Genomic DNA, 22,124 nt, shown 5'->3' with positions numbered 1-22,124 from the left:
TTATGCCAACGGCAGAATTGTGGCTCCATTTGAAGTTCATAAGAGTTCAGTTGCAGGGGAACCAGGATTTCCTCCAGTGGTGTTTAGTCTAAACTGAACTTCTTCTCACTTTGCAGATTCTAATTTTTCTTCACAAGCTAGAATACCTCTTTTCTGCTTAGTGTCATCTCTTTTATTAGGAGTCTTTTTTAACATACTGAAACAATGTTCAAAAAGTTGCAAGTAACATTTGAAGTAGTTTGTAAATAAATGTTTTCTTCTAATTATGCTATTATATAGTAAACTGGATCACTAGCAAGGTTGGTAACACAAGAGGAAGTGCAATAAATGAGGAAAAAACAATAAAGGCTGTTACCATATACTTTGGATACTTTGGTATTAAATCTTTATAGTGTTTTGAGCTTTGTGCTATTAAAGCCTTTGCTAGTAAAGATAATAATTTTGACTCCTATTTCTTTAGATTTTAAGTTACACTTAAAAATGCTAGTTGTGTTTTCAAATACTGGATCAGTTGATTCTGTATGCCAAAAATTTAAATGCAGAGAAGATAAAGGCATTTCCTTCTCTGTGAATAGTCACTTCCAGACATATGAACCTCTCCCGCTCGCAACGATTGCTCTTAATGTAATCACAAAAGCTTATGCTTATTTAAAAGCTATTTTTGTAAAATAAATTTGAATATCTGCCTCTTGTTCCCTGTTTTCTTAAATTTGTGAAAAATTATGAAAATAGGGCTGTCTCTTGTGTTCCAAAACTTGTGCTCTGATTTCGAACTTTGCTCGGTGGCCCTGGCTGCTGGACAAGCAGGAAGGGTTGTATTTTATAGTCCACCTCTGAAGCTTTCAGTTGAGCCTGTGAAAGTCAGATTACGCTGAAAGAACATTTTTTTTATCTGTGGCATAAAATACAATGTCGGTGCTCGTATGAGCATTCATCTCAGTTACTTGTTTTCTACAGCAACCTTGTCCTGTAACATTTCTGTAAACAACTAGCATGTACCAGTAATAAGGAAAATATTGCCACCTCATGTGTGAGGTCTTTGATGTGTACGCTGTAACACATCCTTGCAAGTTACCATTGAGTTACCATTTCAAAATTGATGAGAAAACCTTACTCACTTGGGGAAAATCCTTTGGAAATACTGAAAACACAGCTACCTAAGAAACTGCATTGGTTACTTTTTTAAGACTGTAGTCATGCCTGACGCACATTGATTGCTGTTGCTGGGAACATTCATTTCCTAATCAAGAACTGGAAGCTCTGTTTTTTCCAAAATGGATAGATAAGCTTCCAAATATTTTAGTTACATTGCACAATTAAGACAAATGATAAACTCTGTATGTCAATATAAAAGAAAGGTTTTGAATTTTCTAGTATTAGAACATAGCTTTATTTTGATAGTGATATTTTCAATATGTAAGCTACATTTATTTGTGAGGAAAGAGGGAGTTTACTAACAACGTAACTGTTGTACTTTAGCAGTAATATATATTTGGCTTGCCTTGAAGATACCCTTGATGGTGCCTCAATATGAATGTTACCTCTGTCACTCTCTTTCTCTCAAAGACTAATTAAACTTGAAAAAGACATTGAAGGCATGAGACGTAATTTGAATAGCTAAGTTTGGCTCATAACCAAATGGAATTGGTATCTTGGTATCTAGGTATTTTTGCAAATTCAGTATATCAGTCAGCTGTGCATTATATTTAAAAATGCAGTAAATATTTTACTTGGCATGCATTTGGGATGGTCCTATTACTGATGAATATCAGTCTTATATAGTCACATGCAAGTGCCGCTAAAACATTATTATGCTTCTTATTTGTTTAATATTTTAAGTGAAAACTGTTATAAGAATATTTCTTAAGGGATGTATGTCAGGGTTTCTGCCTGTAAAAAGTGGCACCTTAACTGGCAACTTAAACTCATGTGGGAGAAAGGATAATAAAATATAGCTAGTGTAAATGTCTGTTAAAAGCCTTTTGTATGTTAAACCATGTAGTCTGAATTATGCAGCAGACTTCCTAAAGACATATCCCTACATATACCTGTAGGAATCTGTTTTTTACTCTTGGAACCAGTGAAGCTTGGCTGGCTACATATCCTTGTTTTCATTTTGAAAATTCTCTTTTACTTCAATATCCAAACTCTGCTTTGTGGTCATTGTGACTGCTCTTCCGGACAGAGCTTGCTGTGGATAATCCTGAGTTAATGTTCCTACTGATAATCATCTGTCACAAATGATACAGATCTTGTTTTTCCTGCCATGGGGCAGAAGAATGAATTACAAGCATTTTCAAGGTCCCTTTCTTGCTTCCTTTTTTCCCTTTTTTTTAATGTTTTTAAAATAAGCTTTTGTGCATAGCTGTATTCAGAACACGTTTAAGTGTAAGTGAACGTTACACAATTTTCCCATTAAAATTAAACTCCTTTTGTGTAGCTTCATCTTTATTTGTACAGTGTAGTTTGCACGCTTAGTCTTCTTGAATAATATCATTACTCTCCTCCTGTATGGCTAGTGTATGCCACCGCTGTCGAAATCGACAGGCTATTCTTCAGGAGCATCATGCTAGAATTTCAAAAACTATTGGAAGTAATGCTTTCCTGCATAACTTCCTTTCTGCAGGGCAAAAAAAAAAAAGCAAATCTCTAATAATTTGTTTCTGTATTTTAATATAGATCTAATCGAGACTGACTAAAACGCAGTCATCACTGTCAGATATCTTGTAAGTATATATATGTATGTATGTATATATGTTTGTCTGTTCTTATATGAAAATGTTCAAAGGTAAAATTCAAGTGTGTGTTTTTGTTTCTAACCTATCAAGTTTCTCCAGCTGATTTAAGTTTTCCATCTAATTTCTGTTAAAATAGAAGCCTTTTGAAGTACCACAACTGTGTACAAATTAGCTGTATGTTATCTGTTTAGAAACACTTTTTGAAGTATTCTAAGTAATTTGAAACTTCAGAATGGAAGAAATCAAACCTTAGCTTTTGCTTATATGAACTTTTAACATAAATGGCTGCATGTGTACCAAATGTGTTTGTATGTGCAGTTATTTCAAGCATTAAATGTGATTTCAATAGTAGGTTGCCAGTTTTAGGACTGAGATCAGTAATTTTAGAAGCAAAATAACAAAACCAATACTCCTGCCCATTCAGACACTTTTATCAATATTTTATTATTTCAGGCAGTCTTGAGACTGTATTGAACAGTCTCAAGATGTTTCTTAGCATGTTAGAAAATTGTTCCAATAAACCATAAGAGTTCATAAGTTAGTTTTCAACACTGAGTTAAGGTTTGTTGTTAAGTCAGATCAAAGACTCATTATTTAAACTTGGGCATTTGACACATGCAGAAAAGGTTGTTAAAATCAATAGAGTGCGATTTTTCTGAATACAGTCCTCCTCACATGCAGTCTCACAATCCATCCTGCAGGCTAGTCAATTTTAAAGACTCAGTATTGACAATTAGTAGTAAAATATGAATTGAATATTGTGAAATACTGTACAAATCATGGCAGTACTGATATAGTTCATTGTTATGTTGTTGCATTGTACCTGTTCTTAGATGGGAACACAAGCAGGTCCCACTCACTGTAGATATGGTGGAAAAACAGGGGGGAGTCCTTGACCCAAAGGCTTCAGTTTGATTCCCTATTGCCCAGATGTAGTGGTAGTTTAATAAACAGTGGAAAGATGAAACAATGGCAACTGATGTATATTAGGAGACACTATTAGAAATCAGTAAAGCAAATCGAAGTGTGAAAGCATGACTGTTCCAGCTTTTTGTATCTCAGTAAATATTAGCTTTGTTATTAGCTTTGTTATTAGCTTCTCCTCCCTTTCAGAATTAGTCAGTTCTGGTCTCTTAGCAAGTAGCTAGGGCTACTTGTGAAAAACTACTACTCAGCCAAAATAAAAGACATAGTACTGTCTCATTATTAAATTGTTTGCATAATCCAACAGGTCTGCTTTTTATCCAAGCCGTTGTGTTTTATAGCATGCTTTTTGTTGGAAAGTGAGGAGCAGTGAGCATTCTCTCTTTGGTGTTTATTTTAACACACATCATGTCTAACTGTCGATATGCACTGTAGTTTTTAACTAGTCTTAGCACTACTGCTGGCTTTTGTTTTACATATGAGCTCAACTGCTTCTTTTGGAGCACTGAAATAACTGGAATGAAACTATCATATAAGATTGGTAATATAAATCAGTGACTTTCATTTAAAAAAACAGCTTGGGAAAATAAAATTATATCATCTATTATGAGAGGTTTAACTGTTGAGCAGTACTCTGACAACGAAGAAGTTAACTAAAGCAGAATAAGCATATCAATTTTGAAAAGAATGCAGAATTCACGTCTTATAAAGAGGAAATGCACAGAATATCTTTTTTTCTGAACAAGTCTGAGCTTAGTTTAATACACGACACTACCAATATGTAGTTAATTTTATTCCAGAGATTTAATTAAAAATATAGCATGTTCATCGTGTTATCTTAAGTATCTGCAAATCTCTCACTTACATTACCCTAAATTGTGTTGATATTGGCTGCAAATGACTGCAGATGTTGGAATTTTTATTAAAAAAGCAAACACTTTATTAATAGATTTCTTGTAGTGAGTTAGCAGCAGCTGTCTTGTTTAACCTGAAATATTAATTGTAACTTCCCTCACCTGGGGTGGCAAATATGTTAATAAAGGTACATTTTGAGGTGTGCCCACATTCTTTTAATTTTTGATGTGGCCCTGAAAATCCTCCCATTTTCATCCATTCTGTTTATCAGATTCTGTCCGTGAAAAATTGGGCTTTGCTACAAACTAGTCAACGTTATTCTCCTGTGTGTTTGAGGTACTGGTCTTTTGCTAATGCACCATAGCCTTTTGTTTTTCCTGTTGCATGCCCTGTTTGAGATGTGTCTGCATGCTGCGCTGATGACGATAAGAACCTATGGCTTGCGCGTGCCAGTGCAGACTAGTTCTAGACCAGTGGGCTACCCACAGCCGTGGTTTGGTATGAAGAGTTTGGGTTTTCTCCACCTGCCTTCAGTCTTTGTTCAGGCCAGTTGTTCTTAATGAGGAATGATTTCTGACATGCAGACAAAATCTTGCCAAATTTGGTTTTACTTTAAATTGGATTAAATTGGTTAAATTGGATTCCGTTTTTTCCATATCTGGAGTCCTGAAATACATATATATAGGAGTAGCTTTTGGGGGAAGGATGGAGGGAAACCTTTACAATACCTTTCTAAAAGTCTGATATTCATAGTAGAAAAGAGTAATTATAGATTAAAAACTCAGTTGCTGGGGTGAAGTTAATAAAAGCATTTTGGAATACTATATAGTTTTTAAGATTGTAACATGTAAGTTTTTTGAGGGGTCTGTATCAAGACACAATTCAATCTGAATAAAGTTAATATGGCATTCTGAAAGACAGTAAAGAAACCTAGTGTATCCTTCCACTGTAATAAAAGTATTTAGGTTGGAAAAAAAACCAGCTGACCTTTACCCATAATTATGCAATTGTAGCATTACTCAAGTAGCTTAAACACAATATTATGATGTGAAGGACAGACTTCACCTCAACAGCCCTGAACTATTCAAACAGAGATAATGTGGAAAAGGCTCTGAAAAGTAAATATTTGTGGATGCAACAAACAAGTATGGAAAAGATTCTTTAATCTTCAGAACAGTACGCTGCTATATCATGCAGCCTCTCAAACCAGTTACTTCAGTCTCCTTTGTCTTGATGCATTTGAGGTGAAATCTTAAAGGACTGAAACTAATGGACTGATTATAATACAACTAATTTAATTCTTTTCTTTTTCTTTTTTTCTGCTTTCTGCTTGGCTCTGGTCTTCACCCACAGGTGTCCACTGTCGACTCTCAAAGGTTACTAAAATTTTAGCTGCTGCTTTGAAACAAAGCTGCCTAAGCTTCCCTTACTGTTGCTCTTTCCCACACCATACTGCACTGCTGCTTCTCTCTTGCCTTCTTCAGAGCTCAGGCCCCCAGAACACAATAAGAGACTTTTTTATAAATTACATATATATATATACACACACGCACACACACACACACACGCACACACGCACACACACACACATATATAGACACATACATATATATCCGCAATGAAACTTAGGCTGGAAATATGTGCCATTCTCTTGCTGCCTGTGTACTTGATAATATCTGTGTACAGTATGCTTGTATTTATTCCGTGGTATTTTCTTACCAACGCTAAGAAGAAAAAGGCTATGGCAAGACGTTTAAAAGCTAAACCCATCTCGGACAAACCTGGAAGTCCCTACCGTTCTGTTGCTCATCTCGAGTCATTAGCAAACATAAATATTCCTGGAGCAGACACTTTGGACAAGCTGTTTGATCATGCTTTAGCAAAGTTTGGGAGAAAGGATTGTCTTGGGACCAGAGAACTACTGAGTGAAGAAAATGAAATGCAACCAAATGGAAAAGTGTTTAAAAAGGTAAAATTTATGTTTCTACTTAATTCTGATTTGCTTTTGGGTTGCTTTGTATCTTACCTCAACGGTAGTCAGTGGTGCACTAGTTTGGGGGGGGGGGGGGGAGGGAGTTCCTTAATCTTTTCTTCATTTTATGATATCAATAAAATCCATTTTATAATACTTCAGTAACACACTACAGTGTGTGCTAGTTAGTTACTTAAAGAAAAATGAAAACTAGTTTTTTTTTGTTTTGTTTTTTTTCAAATTAATTGCAATGTGTGAGCTTGTGGTATTTTGCACCAGCTTACATTACCAGCAGCTTCCCATCATCACTTTTTTTTTTTTTTTTTTTTTTCCACCAGTTAATCTTAGGAACTTACAAATGGTTATCCTATGAAGAAGTAAATCAGAAAGTGAATCACTTGGGGAGTGGACTGGCTGCCCTGGGACTAACCCCGAAGAATACTGTTGCTATATTCTGTGAGACTCGAGCAGAATGGATGATTGCAGCACTAGCCTGCTTCAAGTACAACTTTCCTCGTGAGTGATGAACTTGTTTACAATTAATATATTCTAGAAGCATTTCTCAACACTAGCTTAGCTATTAAGTGTTTTGAATGTGCCAATCTTGTCATTATCAGTATAAGAATTTAACAAATTTACTCTGCAGGTAGTCTGACGAGGAGGGTAGGGGAAGGGTTTTTTTTTTTTTTAATATAGTATTTTAGATGTTAAAATGGACAGGAAATTAAATTAGTGTTCAGTGGTCATTAAAACACTTTGAAGATGTCAATAGTTGCATTTCCCCCCCCCCCCAAACTGTGCAATGTGTTGTTACCATTTTCTGTCTGTATTATGATGTACAAGTCTGTAACATGAAGTAGTTTTTGGAAAGGAGAAGAATGATAGAATAATCAAAAATCATATGCTATCTTCATGTCCAACACACTATGCCTGTAGTTTATTTTTGTTGACTTCTTACATTATTGTTTGCAATAGGCTGGCTTTCTTTTTCTTTCAGTATTAGTACTAGCTGGCTGTGTGAGATGGTAATTCAGAGTATGCAGATGAGCTGCTGAAGGGCAATAACATAAAAGCCAACATTGCTATTGAAATAGGATGAGGTGATCTTGATCTTCATACTTTGAGGGGGAGAAAATATCAGCTATATCGCATTACTCTCTTTTAGGCCTTCCACATGTTCCCAGTTTCACAGGAATGTTAATTTCCTTTAATGTTCACTTGGAGGTTAGAGGTTGGGATAGCAGTACAATACTAAAGGAAGCTATTTTCTTCCAACACAGACGACTGGAAAGGGCAAACTTCTCAGTGCCTGCGAGCATTTACACCATCGCTGTAGCTGATCAGGGTTAAAAATAATCTAGCAACATGAAAAGCAGTCTAACACCTTAGTTTGATTCTCTGCCTTGCCCCCATCAATTGCACTGCGATGAGAAGGGTAGCTGACAGAGGGCTGCGTAAGCCGGCACTGCTGCTGAAAGAGCCGCTTGTGAAAGTACACAGCCGTGCCTGGGGCCTGCGGTGATCAGAGCATTGGCTCCCCCCCCCCCCCCCCCCCGCCCAGAGCTCTGGCTGCAGAGAACTCGAAGGAGGAACCCAGATGTTCTCAGCTGCTTATTGTGCAACTGCTTAGTGCGTTTTTGTTGGATTTTAGTGGATTTTTTTCGTTAGTGGTGGTCTAATGACTTTTTTCTTCCACGTAACTATCCTCCTCATTCCAGAGGTCTCTTCTGAGATAAAATTCTGATACAGAAAAATGAAAAGCAGCTCTATTTTCTAATTAGACAACTCCAAGGAAGCCCATTTGTTGTTTTTTCTTTTGTCCCCTGCCCCCACCCCAAATTGCTTTCCAATGAGCTAAAGCAAAAACCCTTGCATTTAGTATTACTTTGATGTTTTAACTTTTCTTTGTTGTTCTCCCCCTTTTAATGTAACAGTTGTTACTTTATATGCCACCTTGGGTGAAGAGGCAGTAACCTATGGTCTCAATGAATGTGGGGCATCATATCTGATCACTAGTGTAGAACTTCTTGAGAGCAAACTTAAGGTAAGGTAACTTTACCTTTAACATCAGGTAACTTTGGCACCAGCTTCACCTATTTATTCACAAACAACCCAACAATCTTACAGTGCAGTCAGTGCTAAAAGTTCCCTTTCTATTCCTTAGACTGCACTGCCAGAAGTCTCCTGTCTTAAACATATCATTTATGTGGATAAGAAGACTATCAATAAATCAGAATACCCTGAAAATATGGAGATTCATAGTATGCAAACAGTAGAAGAGCTGGGAGCCAAACCAGAAAACTGTAAGTGAATCATTTCTTGGAGAAATAATAAGCAAAATAATGGTGAAATCAGAGCTAGATTAAAAGGTTCAGTACCTTTCACAGGCTATAGCTTCACCAGACATTTTCTTTTTTTTTAAAAAAAAGCAGGTGTAAAATATAATGGCGAAAGTATCATGCAGATCAAGCGGTGTCTTGCATAAGTGTCTCAGTACTGACTTCTACATCCACTGCTGACCACTCAGCGTACCGTGCTTGCCCATGCTGAAGCACCTGCTCCACCCTAATCATTACATTCTCATATTGCTTAATTACAGAAATAATAATTTAGGAAGTACATAAGAATTAATGTGATCTATTTGTCTCTTGCATTTTGTAGCAAGTGTTCTGCCAAGCAGACCTGTTCCGACAGACTTGGCTTTAGTGATGTATACCAGCGGCTCTACTGGGAGGCCTAAAGGAGTGATGATGATGCACAAAAACTTGATAGCTGGAATGACAGGACAGTGTGAGAGAATACCTGGGCTGGGGTAAGAAACACTTAGTTGTCATATATATGGAGATTCATTGTCACTGCATTCATGAAGGATGTAATAGCTGAATTAAGCTGTGTTTAAGTCATTTTGCAGAGGGTTGTAAAAGCAGTTCTGAACTGATGCTGCAAATTTCTATTAACTAACAGATCTACGTTTCTTTCTAAGAAATCTCTGTATTTCCTGGAATCAGCTTCAGTATTTTATTCATCAGTTCTCTTTCTACTCTTCTATCTTTGAAGGAGACAATACTAGGACTGTTTAGGATTGCTTTAAAATAAAAATTAGAAAAAAATTTCAGCTTTAACTTGGTAACTGGGATAAATTCTCCCATAAGGAGAAGAAGTAGCAGTTAAGCGGCTGGGAAATTTTCATTTTCCTAAAAAACAAGGCAAAGCCTGGAATTTGCACTCACTGATTTCAGTAAAGTAGTGCTTTGCCCATTTAGTTTATAGACTACAGTTTTTGATCATACCCTTTTTGGATGCAGAAGAATAAAATCCACTTTGATTTAAATCTTTCAAAAAGTAGTAATTAAGCATACCAAATTCTTGAACAGCGTTTAGCATTCTTAATCCACTTATGCATCACTGTTAATGAGATAATCCTTTCCTTTACTAGGCCCAAGGATACTTACATTGGCTATTTGCCTCTGGCCCATGTGCTAGAACTGACTGCAGAAATTTCTTGTATTACTTACGGTTGCAGGATTGGATATTCCTCTCCACTCACGTTATCAGATCAGGTAAGGGAAAACTAAGCAAACTTAAGCATTCCTACACCAGGTGAAACTACAGCAGCAGATCACACCAAATAAGTTTAATAAAATCTCTGCATTTACAATATTTAAATCTAAAAGAAAACCTAATAAATGCTCTATAGCATTATCCAATGGAACATCAGGATATAGAACAGCTATTAATAGACTAACTGAACGCAAGACTACCTGAAGTGATTTTAAGTTTTTAGACTCTCATTATCAGTTCTTTATTTAGTTACTATAGATCTACTTAGTTCTTTGCATTTTTCAGTTTAGCAATTATGATAAAGTAAATTAAGCTTTCAGAAGGCTTCTGTATGTTTTGCTGGTATAAAGATTACATCAGATAAAAACTGCTGGAGGAAACAAGGGGAGAAAGCAAGTACTTCGGAGGGAAACAGAAGAAAGATATACAGAGTGGAATTGTTTTTTCAGGTAGGGCTTGTAAAAAATCTGATACTTTGGTTGATGTTGGTTTTTAACCACTACTTTTCTCATTGCAATGAAAAAAAAATTAGGCAGGAAATACTTTTTGGAGGGGCATGGGATTTAAACAAATTACATGGTAGTTCATCTTCCTCTTATTTTTAGTCTTCTTCTGAAAAGCTGCTTGGTTTTTGGCTTCATAAATTTACATTTTTTTTCTTCTTTATTACAGTCAAGTAAGATTAAGAAGGGAAGCAAAGGAGACTGTACTGTACTAAAGCCCACACTGATGGCAGCTGTGCCTGTGAGTACAGGAAAGCTGAAGATAAGTTTTGCAAAATGGTTCTTTCTGCCTTGTTCATGCTAACAAAAAACATTTATGAACATTTTTTTCCTGCTTAAGAAATTGTCACTTTAATAGGTGGGTAAGAAAGTAGAACACAGAAATTTGTTATTGATGCTTAAGGTGAGTATTGATGCTGCAGACGTGAGCACAAGAATATACTAAAGCCCAGATTTTTTTGATGTGTAACTGTGAATGTTAGTAATTATAAAAGACATTTTAGTAGACTATTGATGCAACAATATGATACAGAAAGTCTTGGGCATTCACCACCTGAAAAGTTCTTTTTTGCACAGGAGAAAGTAGGGCAGCTTTGGTTAACGTGGACACTTTAAGTGTGTAAGCATCTGGCTGAGCTGGGGAACTCAGCAAGTTAAGCTGAGCTGCTGTAGTTGTTGGGGTGCCTACTCTCAGTTGCCTCATTGCAAGCTAAAACTTAGCCCAAGTCTCTTTACTGTCCTTAGCCACTTAAATTTATTTCCTGTGGAAAGTAACTTCAGATCAACTGTATGCTAGACTGGTAGTAGACACGGTAAGTTTTAAATATATATAAATAATCTCTTCTCAAAAGGAATATATTTTTGTATGTGCAAAAAAAAAAAAAAAAAAATCTGTGCAAACAACTTCATACGAATTAACCCAGAGTGTGAACAGTGATAATGCTGAAGCATCTTGAAAAAACTCCCCAAATGTCTTGACTCTACAGACTTATCAAAAAGAAGCTAACAGAGGAAAAAATTATTTGAAACAGGTGGTCCATTTTTAATTGATAGCACAGAGGACCTAGAGTTCAACAATCTACAGCAAAAAAGAAGGAAAAAAACTTCAAAAAGCCCAGTATGAACACTACTCTTATCTAACACAACAACTTTGAAGAACTGGTTTAGATTTCCTGTATACAATACCAGGCTATATAGCCTGGTAACTATGCAGGAAAAAGATCTGTATGTCATCAGTGAAAATGTAACTATCCAACAACAGCTAAAATACAAGCCAGCTGAAAACATATGAGAAGTAAGACCTGCAGACCGAGATAACTTCCTATATTAGTCTAATAAAACTGGCCTAATATTTTTCTTCCCAGAAGTGCTGTCCTGCTTTTTATCTTCAGATCATACTACTACTACTATTATTAGAACATATAAAGAATGAAATAAAAAATAATCATAATGAATTCCAAACACACAAATATTTCTAAATATTTCATGCTAACAGAAGTTTGCAATAATTAATGGCTCCTTCTAGCCTTTAATTCAGAATACTTTGTTGTGTCACTAGTCCTTCCAAAAAGCTACATTAATCCTGCTTTACCTCCAAGAATTTGCCTTTTAGAAATATTAGATATTCTGTAGCTAAACTGAGCTGAAAATAGTTTACAGTTTCTTTTTAAAGTTCTAATTTGTGCAAGTCCAGATCATGAAGATTTGAGGGAATGTTTAAAAAACAGTTTCTATTAAGACTTTAATATTTTCTCTTTAATATTTCAAAATAAATAATTTCCATGGCTTTGTTTTCAACTACTGTACAGTAATTTGATTCTTGTTGCAAAGCATGCAGTTGTAACAGAGTACAATACTATGAAATACAATAATTAACATTCAGACGGTAAAGTATTTAATAGAAGTTGAAGGACTGGCTCCATTAAGTTCTATATCATTTAATGATTATAAGCTTGTTCTTTTAATTGAAATAGGTATTGTGTTCTCTGATATTTTTGTCTATGATAGAATTGTGGTTTTTTGTCAGGTAAGCAGAATTACTGCAGCCACAGTGCTTTCAAAGTTGAAAGACTTCTTTTGGAAAAGGAAGTGATGAAATGAACGTTCCCTTATGCTTCCCTATTGCCATGGATAAAGCACTGCATCAGGACTCCTAAGTGTTACTGATCTTGCATGGCATATACCAACCTTTTGCAAAGAGATTTAGTTAAATATGAATTCAAGATTTTTGTAAATCAGTTTATCGTATTTTAAATACAGTTAAAGTATTCTTGATAATGTAAGCAATATATCAACACAGCAAGCTTTATTACACTGTAGCATGTTACCTCAAATTTGTAGCTGCTGCTGGTACAGAATTCTATGCGATAGAGATTGTGTGGTAATTTTCCTTACCCTTTTCAACATCTTGTAGGAAATAATGGACAGAATTTATAAAAATGTCATGAGTAAAGTTCAAGAGATGAACTATATTCAAAGAACCCTGTTCAAGATAGGCTATGACTACAAATTGGAACAAATCAAAAGGGGATATGATGCACCTCTTTGTAATGTGTAAGTATAATTCATAGTCCAAATGCACTTTTCTTCATGTTTTAAGGAAGTCTAAAAGAATAATCTAAGCTATCTGACATCAGATAGTTCTAATCAAAGAAGCAGATATGATCTAATGACTAAACTGAAATAATCCAAGCTCTTACCAGAAACAGGGAGTACATACTTAAGAATAAGAATGACTGACCTTCAGAGCAACAAATGACTAGTTATTTTTCATTGTATTGCTTTTTTTAGTCATTAACATCGGGTTGTTTCTTTAGTAAAGTTACAGGAATTCTACTATCTTCAAGAGCTACACAAATAACAATTTTTTTACCTTCCATGCTGTCCATTAGTATCTACGAATGATTAAGTTATTTCTAAGGTTCTAGATAGGAAGGAAGAAGAAGGTTTCTCTCCAAATGAGCTGAATGAATGATTTTTAAACAAATTTTTCCTTCTTTCAAGACTATTGTTTAAAAAAGTAAAGGCATTACTAGGAGGGAATATCCGTATGATGCTTTCTGGAGGAGCACCACTCTCACCTCAGACGCAAAGATTCATGAACATCTGTTTCTGCTGTCCTGTTGGCCAAGGCTACGGATTAACAGAAACATGTGGAGCTGGAACGATTACAGAAGGTAGTTAAGATGTTTCTATAAATACATACCTTCAAAAAAAAATCTTTTTTTAAGGTAAAGTCAGAATAGTTGTAGTTCCTAAGTGCAATATAGTAACTTGAAATAAGCTGTCATCCTATTTTATGGTTTACGTGTCTATTTCAAATGACAAAAATCTCTGTATTCTTCCTTGTTCTTCTCTCCCTAAGTTACTGATTATAGCACTGGCAGAGTTGGAGCACCTCTTATTTGTTGTGAAATTAAATTGAGAGACTGGCAAGAAGGTGAGAGCATTTTATCTTTTGACCTCACAGTAACTAATTTATTATTGCTTACCTTGCAGTAGTACAGGAAGTAATTGTTTATTACCTTTTATAATAATCATTAATTTGTGTGTGCACAAAATTTAAGCAAAATTTTCAAAACATTTTCTTGGCAGCAAAATACCTGTCTTGAAAATAACTATGTTTTGGGTTTTTTTGTTTTAGGGGGCTATACTAATAGAGACAAGCCTAATCCTAGAGGAGAAATTATAATTGGTGGGCCTAATGTCTCAATGGGATATTTTAAAAATGAAGAGAAGACCTCAGAAGATTTCTCTGTTGATGAGAATGGCCAGAGATGGTTTTCGACTGGAGATATAGGGGAATTTCATCCAGATGGGTGTCTGCAGATCATAGGTTGGCCTCACTTTTTTGCTATTTCTTTCTATTACAAGATCTTGACAAAGCATAATAAGCATGTTTTTAATCCTGTTGGCTTTGCCAGGGGCTAACGTAGTTAGTTATCTGCTTGTAGACTCACGGTGCAAAAATGTTCCCATGGCTACAGGGAAATTTGGGGAATTATACTGTTTCCTGTGACATTATCATTATATAATTTTAGCACATAGGATTTGAAAAATAAGCATAAGATCAGTTTTCTGTATTAACTACATAGCTTAAGAATCAGAACTCCCATCACTTTCGTACAAGTTGTGTGACAAGAAGCATAGTGCAATACAAACTATAAAGACTTCTGTAAGAAAGTTTCCAGAATATATACATGCTCATAGCTGCTTTATAATTTGAATAAGATGCTGTAACTTTTTTGTAAGAAAAGACCTGCACAGCACTGCACAAAGTATGTGACATGTAGTGGCTTTACAAATGAGTCTGTGAAAACACAGAAGTCTGAATGCAAGAAGCCTTTTTTCATTGTTGTTACTTTTGACTCCTAGATCGTAAAAAAGACTTGGTAAAGCTACAAGCAGGAGAGTACGTATCTCTGGGCAAAGTAGAGGCAGCACTGAAGAACTGTCCATTGATTGACAATATCTGTGCTTATGCCAAAAGGTAAGAGTGGTATTTAGATACTCAATTTAAAATAAAAGGGTTCATCTGACATACAGGTTCTGACCCTGTTCTCCAACGATATACTACAGCTATCTATGGTTTCCCGTGAACAACTCTGCCACCTGAGAATTAGTTTAAAAAAAACCATCTCTGAAGTAGCACAGGCTCCTAGATTCCCCAAGACATGAAGAATGGAGAAACGGCTTAAACCTTCCTGTGCATCTCCCCTATCTTAATTCATTCTAGTTCCATCTCCCTCCCAAACAGGTATAATCATATTAAGCATGTATTTCGGCCTTCTGTCAGACTAATAGAGAAAGGTTAATCTCGGCACTTCCCACCCAATTCAAAGCTCTTCCGTGCGTTTTTGAAATGCTTCTCCTTCCTCCCCCTCACTTACACACCCTGTACGTGGAGGGAAACTGAAAAGAACTAGCTAGATACTGGATGTACCAGGGAGCCTAAATTATGCTGTAATTTAACGAGTACACATCTAAAAACGACACTGATCAAATGCTTTAAACAACTTAGAGCACCTTTGATAAATCACTGACTGTGCAGACCTGGAGTACAAGAAAGATTTGCAGGTGGTGGGGATAGCTACCGTTCTGAAAGGACTGGAATGGTATAGCTAATATCAAGCAAGCATTTTACTCTTTGAAATTGAAGCCTTTTTTTCCCCCGCCCCCCTCCCTCCTCCCTTTGGCATCTTGTGTTAGTGACCAGTCTTACGTGATCAGTTTTGTGGTTCCTAACCAGAAGAAGCTGACGGCATTAGCTGAGCAGAAAGGCATCACTGGAACCTGGGTAGATATTTGCAACAATCCTACAATGGAAGCTGAAATACTGAGAGAGATTAAAGAAGTGGCAAACAAGAGTAAGTAGAATGGCATATGGTGCTAGCTAGGTGCATGGTGATTAGCCAGGAAAATAATCTGTTATCATTGCTTTCTTCTCTCTATTCCTTCTACCTGCCAAATTTAGAATTCAATCAGAGACAAAGAGTATATCAAATTTACGCTTACGATCCTATAAATTGATATGTTATTTTGGTCAGCTTAGCTACTTTATCCTTTTTTATCTTCTAAAAATTCTGAAGTTTTTTTAAATTAACTTCTAGAGCCAGGTTGCTTCTATAGTGCAGTTAGAATAAGATCCAACGAGGCTGTCAATTCGGAAGGGAAATTACAAGGCATTTAGTAGTAAGAAAATGAGTTAAGCAGGAGGGATCAAAGCTCTCCTCCATGTAACTTTGTGTCCTACAGCTTTGAATAGCAATGTACCTTGTATTCGTAATAGCTTAAACCCTGCTATTCTTTGCTGCAGTACTGAATGATTAAAACCTTGCCTGATCAATCCTTCATGGGGCTGAAATACTAACAAGCTTTCTGGAGGAAAAAAAAAAAATAAATCTCTAAAACACTTGACACCGCATGAATGAAGTAAAGTAGTAAAATAGGACTTAAGTGCATGCTAAGCACTGTTGCCTATCAGATTTTAGAGAGGAGAAACTGAGAAAACAAGAATAAAGGGCAATTTTAGATGTTGCTTTAAAAATATACACACACACATATACACATATATACACACACACACACACAACACTGTAGGTCTCTGACTTTGGTTTGAACACTTTAATCCATGGTATTCTACCATAAACTAGGCAAATTACTATCCATCTAGTTTTGTTTCTCCAAAATCTTTACTTAAACATTTGTCTTTTAGTAGTAATCTATTATTTAGATATGACTTATTTTACGTGTGAAACTTGTTCCAAAAGTACTTTAAGCAGACTGTTCCGGATTTTTTTAGCAAAACACTGTGATTGATCACAAGCAGGCATATATCTAAATAGGATGGAGCAGTGACTGCCTGTACCAGGCTGCAGCTGGACGGAATTGCTCCCCAGGCGCACCTGCAGCCCAGGTGCCAGCTCTCCGGCCCTTGCTGCCCCCTAGAGGTTGTGCTGCTACAAGCTGTCCTGGCAGTTCAGTTCCAAGTGTTGGGGGTGGGGGGGCCATTACAGCCCTAGATGCAAGAGCTTATAGGGCTTTTTGCGTAAGTCCATCAAGTATTGTACACGTGCAGCAGCTCATGCCCCTATCCGCACTGTCCCTCCCCTGCTTCCCAAAGCACTTACTCACCTCCTGCCCTGCTCGCCCTGCTGCCTGGGCAAGAGTGCATGTGCCAAGCCACTGCTTCCAGCTGAAGGGAAAACAAGTAATGTAACAAAAATACAGAGAAGCTCCTTCGCTTTGAACTCTAAATAAACTCCTAGGAAAGAAAGATATGGGACAGAATCTCTCAAGCACATACTAAGTGTCCAAAAAAGTTCCCAGAAATGAAGGACTTCTTAAGTTCTAACTTAAATACAAAATATCCAGCTAGCCTGAGTCAACTCAGTCACTACCATGTTCCTAAAATAAAGACACTTCTAGCTTGTGAAAAAGCCTAGAGCTCGAGTGTTGCAGCTAGGCTGGGCTGAGGTATGCAGCATACATAGCGTGTGGGATCACACGCACACGTGTACAGGGGCACATCCTGTGTTTATACACCCACTTGTATGTGCATGCTTCCACAAACTGAGCCAACTATGAATTGCTGGAATGGTCTACCAAACCGTCCCACAAACACAACTTAAATGGCTCCAACAAGCATCACATAAGACTAGCAGAAACAAAGTTATTTTCAGCCTCTTACTCTTAAATCTTGTATCCCATTATTTTTAAATCTCTCAGTTTACGTAACCTTTATTGCTAATAACTTTGTGATAGATTTCAGCATATCCTCTTGTGACAGTCTCAGACCTCCAGGCTATGAACTCATTTGTTGCACGCTCTAGACTTAGCACTGTCACATCCAATACAAATTGTAAGTACACTATGTTACTGGAATAATATTTACACGCTAACCAGTACTGAGCACTGGTAAAAGCTTGAATTTACATGTGTCCTTCCTGCAACCCACTTTCAGGTTACTTAATGAAGTAGGACAGCATACCACACAAGCTACAGAGCGCTTGCCTTAGATTTTTAAGTAGTATGAATAACTGTTTCAGTGTAATCACAGTCAAATTCTTGTTTCTTGTCCCTCCAGTGAAATTAGAACGGTTTGAAATCCCCATCAAAGTACGGTTAAGCCCTGAACCATGGACCCCGGAGACTGGGTTAGTAACAGATGCTTTCAAGTTGAAAAGGAAAGAATTGAAAAACCATTACCTCAACGACATTGAAAGAATGTATGGAGGCAAATAAACTTGAGTTGTGTTAACTAGACAGCTGTGCAGAAGTTCTCGTAACTCAATTTTGGATGTCCTTGTATACTGTAGATATCACGTGTTAAAGAATACACAAAATAAATAGATGAATGTTTATAATCTCCCATGACAACAGCAGAGGAGAAAGAAAAATCTTAGACTCAATTCCTAGTTACTAGCAGAAAACATTTATGCTCTTCAGAGTTTCATGTGATCATCTCTAGTTTTGAGGTGGACACAATTATGTGAAGCAGTGTAACAGGTCAATGTTGTTATTATTGTTCCTCTAGCATATTTAGTGCTTTCATTCCTCTAATTCCTACTGAAGTCTGGTGTATACTTCAATCAGGAATATTAATGCAGCTGTGGTGATTATTATATCACAGTAAGAAACTTCACAACAGAGAAAAATATTTAAAGCTTACCACTCCTTAAAAAAAAAAAAAAAAAAAAAAAAAAAAAACACACAAAAATATTAGTCAAGAATTTGCTAGAGGTCACTAATAATGCATTGCTTGAAAATAAATGAGTTCTTCTGCACATAAATTAATATCTTGACTATTTACAGTGCCTAGAAGAAAATACAAAGTACACTTACTGAAGCAAAGGTGAACTGAAAAGCTTTCTAAAAATAAGTTATTTGACACTTCATTCAAGAGTGTTGAATCCTATTTCAACTTCCAATTCAGCAAATACATTTTACTTGCCACCGTATTTTAATTCAAGCAGAACTTTCTACTAGGGCATGCAGCATAAAAGACAACTAAAACTTATATTGCTGTAAGCAATACTGCTGTGAGAGGAATCAGCTGAATGCAGAACTTGCATCTTGGCTGGCCAACAGCAGTGAAATTCATGGACAGTTGCCTCTAAGCAGATTTGTAACATAAAAGAGAACTTCCTGGGTTCAGAGGTTGTTTTTAAGGCACTGATCCTCCAGATCTCTACACACACACATATATGTAATATTGTAAACGTAATATGCTTGTAATATTCCTCATATATATATACATATATATATATATATATGTGTGTGCGTGTGTGTGTGTGTGTATATATATGTATGTATATATATATATATATATATATATATATATATATAAAAGGACTATTACAAGTAACTCATATGTAAGTTACAGGATTGGAGTGTAAGATGACAGTATTTACAATATGGTAAAGTATTTCTGTTCACCTTTTAAATACTGTAACCAAAACAAGACAGCAGAAAGCAACAGTAGTTTCCCTATTGTCTTGTTTTACTTACAGAAAAGTAATGTCTGGCTGGAGATCGTTGTTTTAAGGAACTTGTAAAAAGGGACAAATCACTATATAAAATTCATTATTTAAAAATGTTCTTTTAATAACTGGAAGTTGTAGGTGTGTGGAAGTGGGAGAGTAGGGAATAATTTAATAATATTTTATCACTTTGTGTGCAGTATCCTGTACTGTGTCTCTTTTGAATTGTTAGTACCTGAGCTCCTGCATCTCTGCTGGCTCTTTGCACTTGAACCATAAATGCTGTAAGAAGTGGAAGTTCTTGATACTGTTCTACTTTGCACTTTTCTTATCATTTTATATATGTTGCTTACATTTTGTACAGGTGTGGCCCTCAACTGCTCTATATTATAAATTCCTTTTAAAGTATCTATTAGATTTCTTCTATTCCTAATTGTGTTATGTATATGGCTAAAAATTGGTATTGTCACTGTACAGAAAGAAAAAGGTTTTGTAAAACACCTCTCTCGAACATACTAGCTTGCAACTTCAGGACAAATTTATCCTTTATTAGGTACATGTGTATTTTTCTTTTCCCCAGTTCAAACAGCTTTCAGCAAAAATAAATCATGGCTATAGCCTCGTTAACCAAACTGCCCCTTCTCCTTGGGACCAACTTCTTTTCACTTTCCCATGCGTAGCTTCTCTAGCCAGTCCAGAATGAACACCGCCTGCTGATCCTGAAAGGGCCCTGAGGGGAATGGGAAAGAGCAGATCTAATGCTGACTGCTGCTAGCTGCGTATAGAATTACAACAGTCACTAAAAGGAACCAGGAAAAAGCTTTTCTAAAAAATATGTATTTTAAAATCACATACACTGGTTTTTGAATACAGGAAATACTTCTCATATAAATAGTAACTTTTTGGATGATGTCCTGGAGAAGGTTACCAAGCTTTCCACATCTAAAATTGGTCACTGTTAAATAGCCTTTAGATAGTCTATTAGCATCATAAAAACTAAACAAACGTGAGAAAGTTAGTTGCACTTCAGTCTTTGCAGGTTTATGATTTTTTTAAACCATGAATGTATTTATATGAAATGTATTTTACCTATACTGCAGTTACCCTGTGTCTTGGTGACTGAGGATTGATTTTATAGATACATACATATACATGCACACGTGCATGCGTACACACACACACACACACACACACACACAGACACACAAACATTTCAAAAATTGAATACAGTTGAATTGGTTCAACAAGTTTGTGTTCTGAAAAAAATCTTTATATTGTGTAAGTTGTCTTCAGTGACTGTTCAACACTGCGTATTCTCTCCAAAATGGAGCATACCTTAACAAAAACAGGTTAATCAAAAGAAGGAGCATGCTACATGCTACAAAGGGTGAAAGCTAGGCTGATTCCAGACTTGTTTATCATTCAGTAAACTAAAGGGGGTAGTGCTGCAAGAGACACTTGATACCCATCAGCTTTTTAAGCATTTGGAGGAGCCGGGGTCAGGGGGAGAGGGGAGGGATTACACCAGGCTTGCTTCATATCTCATCTAACATTATATTTGTAAATAATTTATTGCACTTCAGTAAGAACTTTATCCTCATTTTTAATTAATTCTTTTATGCTGGAACCTGTGGAGAAGGAAGAAACAGGTGATGTGTGAGGAAGTGGTATTTTCCTGACATTGTCACATCATATGAAGTAACAGTATATGGATACAAAAACCATTGCCCAGTGGCTATCGATGATACCTATGCTTGACTGAAAGGACACACAAAGCCAGAGTAAACAGTGTGTGTGTACGAAACCTGAAGGTGCCGGAAAGCTCCCAGTAGCTGCAAGTGCAATATTCAAAGCTGTATCCACAAGCTTGAGACAGTCCAGAAAGAAACAAAATGCAGTTTGTGTGCATTTGACACATGAGCACATTTAGGCATACTTGGATATAAATACAAGATTCACTAGGCAACAATTTTTGAGGGAGAAAAAGGGAACTACAGTATATTATCAAACTGGATATGAATCAGCAATGTAACACTGGAAGGAAAAAACAACAAACCAAAAACAAAAACCACCACCCGCGTTCACAGGCAAGAGTACAGATGATTCAAAGCAAGGCTACTCACTACAACGAGCTGCTCAGCTGTAAAACCAGGGCCAGTTTAGGCCCTCTGTTTCGGGGAATACATAGGCTAGCTGGAGAAAGCCAGAGCGCCGCTTCCAGCACCACTGCTGTTGCTGCACCACCTATGAGAACGCTAAAATCGTTGTTTGGGTAGCTCAGGAGAGGAAAGGAGCACGGCAAGCTGTGATTACCCATCAATGCCCCACAACGCGTTGAAGGAAGAAGGCAGCGTAGGTTATACTAAGGGACATTTATGATTAGATACTTCAAAAAAAAAAAATCACTGACCTTTTAAACAATTCTTATTAAACACTAACTGTCACTTAGGATCTCTGCAACTGAAAGTCCTCAGAGCCAGCAAAACGAACACCTTTACAGAGCAGCTTCCAGACCTTGGGTGGGACACGTAGGAGCAGAACATTACTGAGGGGCCTTACGGGGGGGGGGGGGGGGGGGGAAGTCTACTTA

At 36.5% G+C, this 22,124-nt stretch overlaps 1 protein-coding gene across 5 annotated transcripts in view; it reads left to right on the top strand.

The window, feature by feature from the left end:
* The window catches only part of ACSL4 (acyl-CoA synthetase long chain family member 4), a 40,964-nt gene extending 20,798 nt beyond the window's left edge, over window positions 1–20,166 (top strand). For 2 of the 5 annotated variants that reach the window (XM_062585119.1, XM_062585120.1), the window contains exons 3-17: window positions 2,680–2,726; window positions 6,247–6,486; window positions 6,828–7,005; window positions 8,424–8,533; window positions 8,654–8,792; window positions 9,151–9,301; window positions 9,926–10,049; window positions 10,723–10,794; window positions 12,967–13,106; window positions 13,557–13,729; window positions 13,918–13,992; window positions 14,197–14,388; window positions 14,928–15,042; window positions 15,762–15,919; window positions 18,139–20,166. In XM_062585119.1, the coding sequence (XP_062441103.1) occupies window positions 6,259–6,486; window positions 6,828–7,005; window positions 8,424–8,533; window positions 8,654–8,792; window positions 9,151–9,301; window positions 9,926–10,049; window positions 10,723–10,794; window positions 12,967–13,106; window positions 13,557–13,729; window positions 13,918–13,992; window positions 14,197–14,388; window positions 14,928–15,042; window positions 15,762–15,919; window positions 18,139–18,296 (2,013 nt within the window). In that variant the 5' untranslated portion in view covers window positions 2,680–2,726; window positions 6,247–6,258 and the 3' untranslated portion in view covers window positions 18,297–20,166. Of the gene's footprint in view, window positions 1–2,679; window positions 2,727–5,960; window positions 6,487–6,827; window positions 7,006–8,423; window positions 8,534–8,653; window positions 8,793–9,150; window positions 9,302–9,925; window positions 10,050–10,722; window positions 10,795–12,966; window positions 13,107–13,556; window positions 13,730–13,917; window positions 13,993–14,196; window positions 14,389–14,927; window positions 15,043–15,761; window positions 15,920–18,138 lie in introns of those variants that run through there. The other 3 variants (XM_062585121.1, XM_062585117.1, XM_062585118.1) reach the window with 3 other exon arrangements.
* Window positions 20,167–22,124: the final 1,958 nt, after the last annotated feature.

The sequence above is a fragment of the Rhea pennata genome, chromosome 11 (assembly GCF_028389875.1).
Source record: "Rhea pennata isolate bPtePen1 chromosome 11, bPtePen1.pri, whole genome shotgun sequence".
Lineage (NCBI taxonomy): Eukaryota > Metazoa > Chordata > Aves > Rheiformes > Rheidae > Rhea > Rhea pennata.
This window is presented reverse-complemented; position numbering and strand designations above follow the sequence as displayed.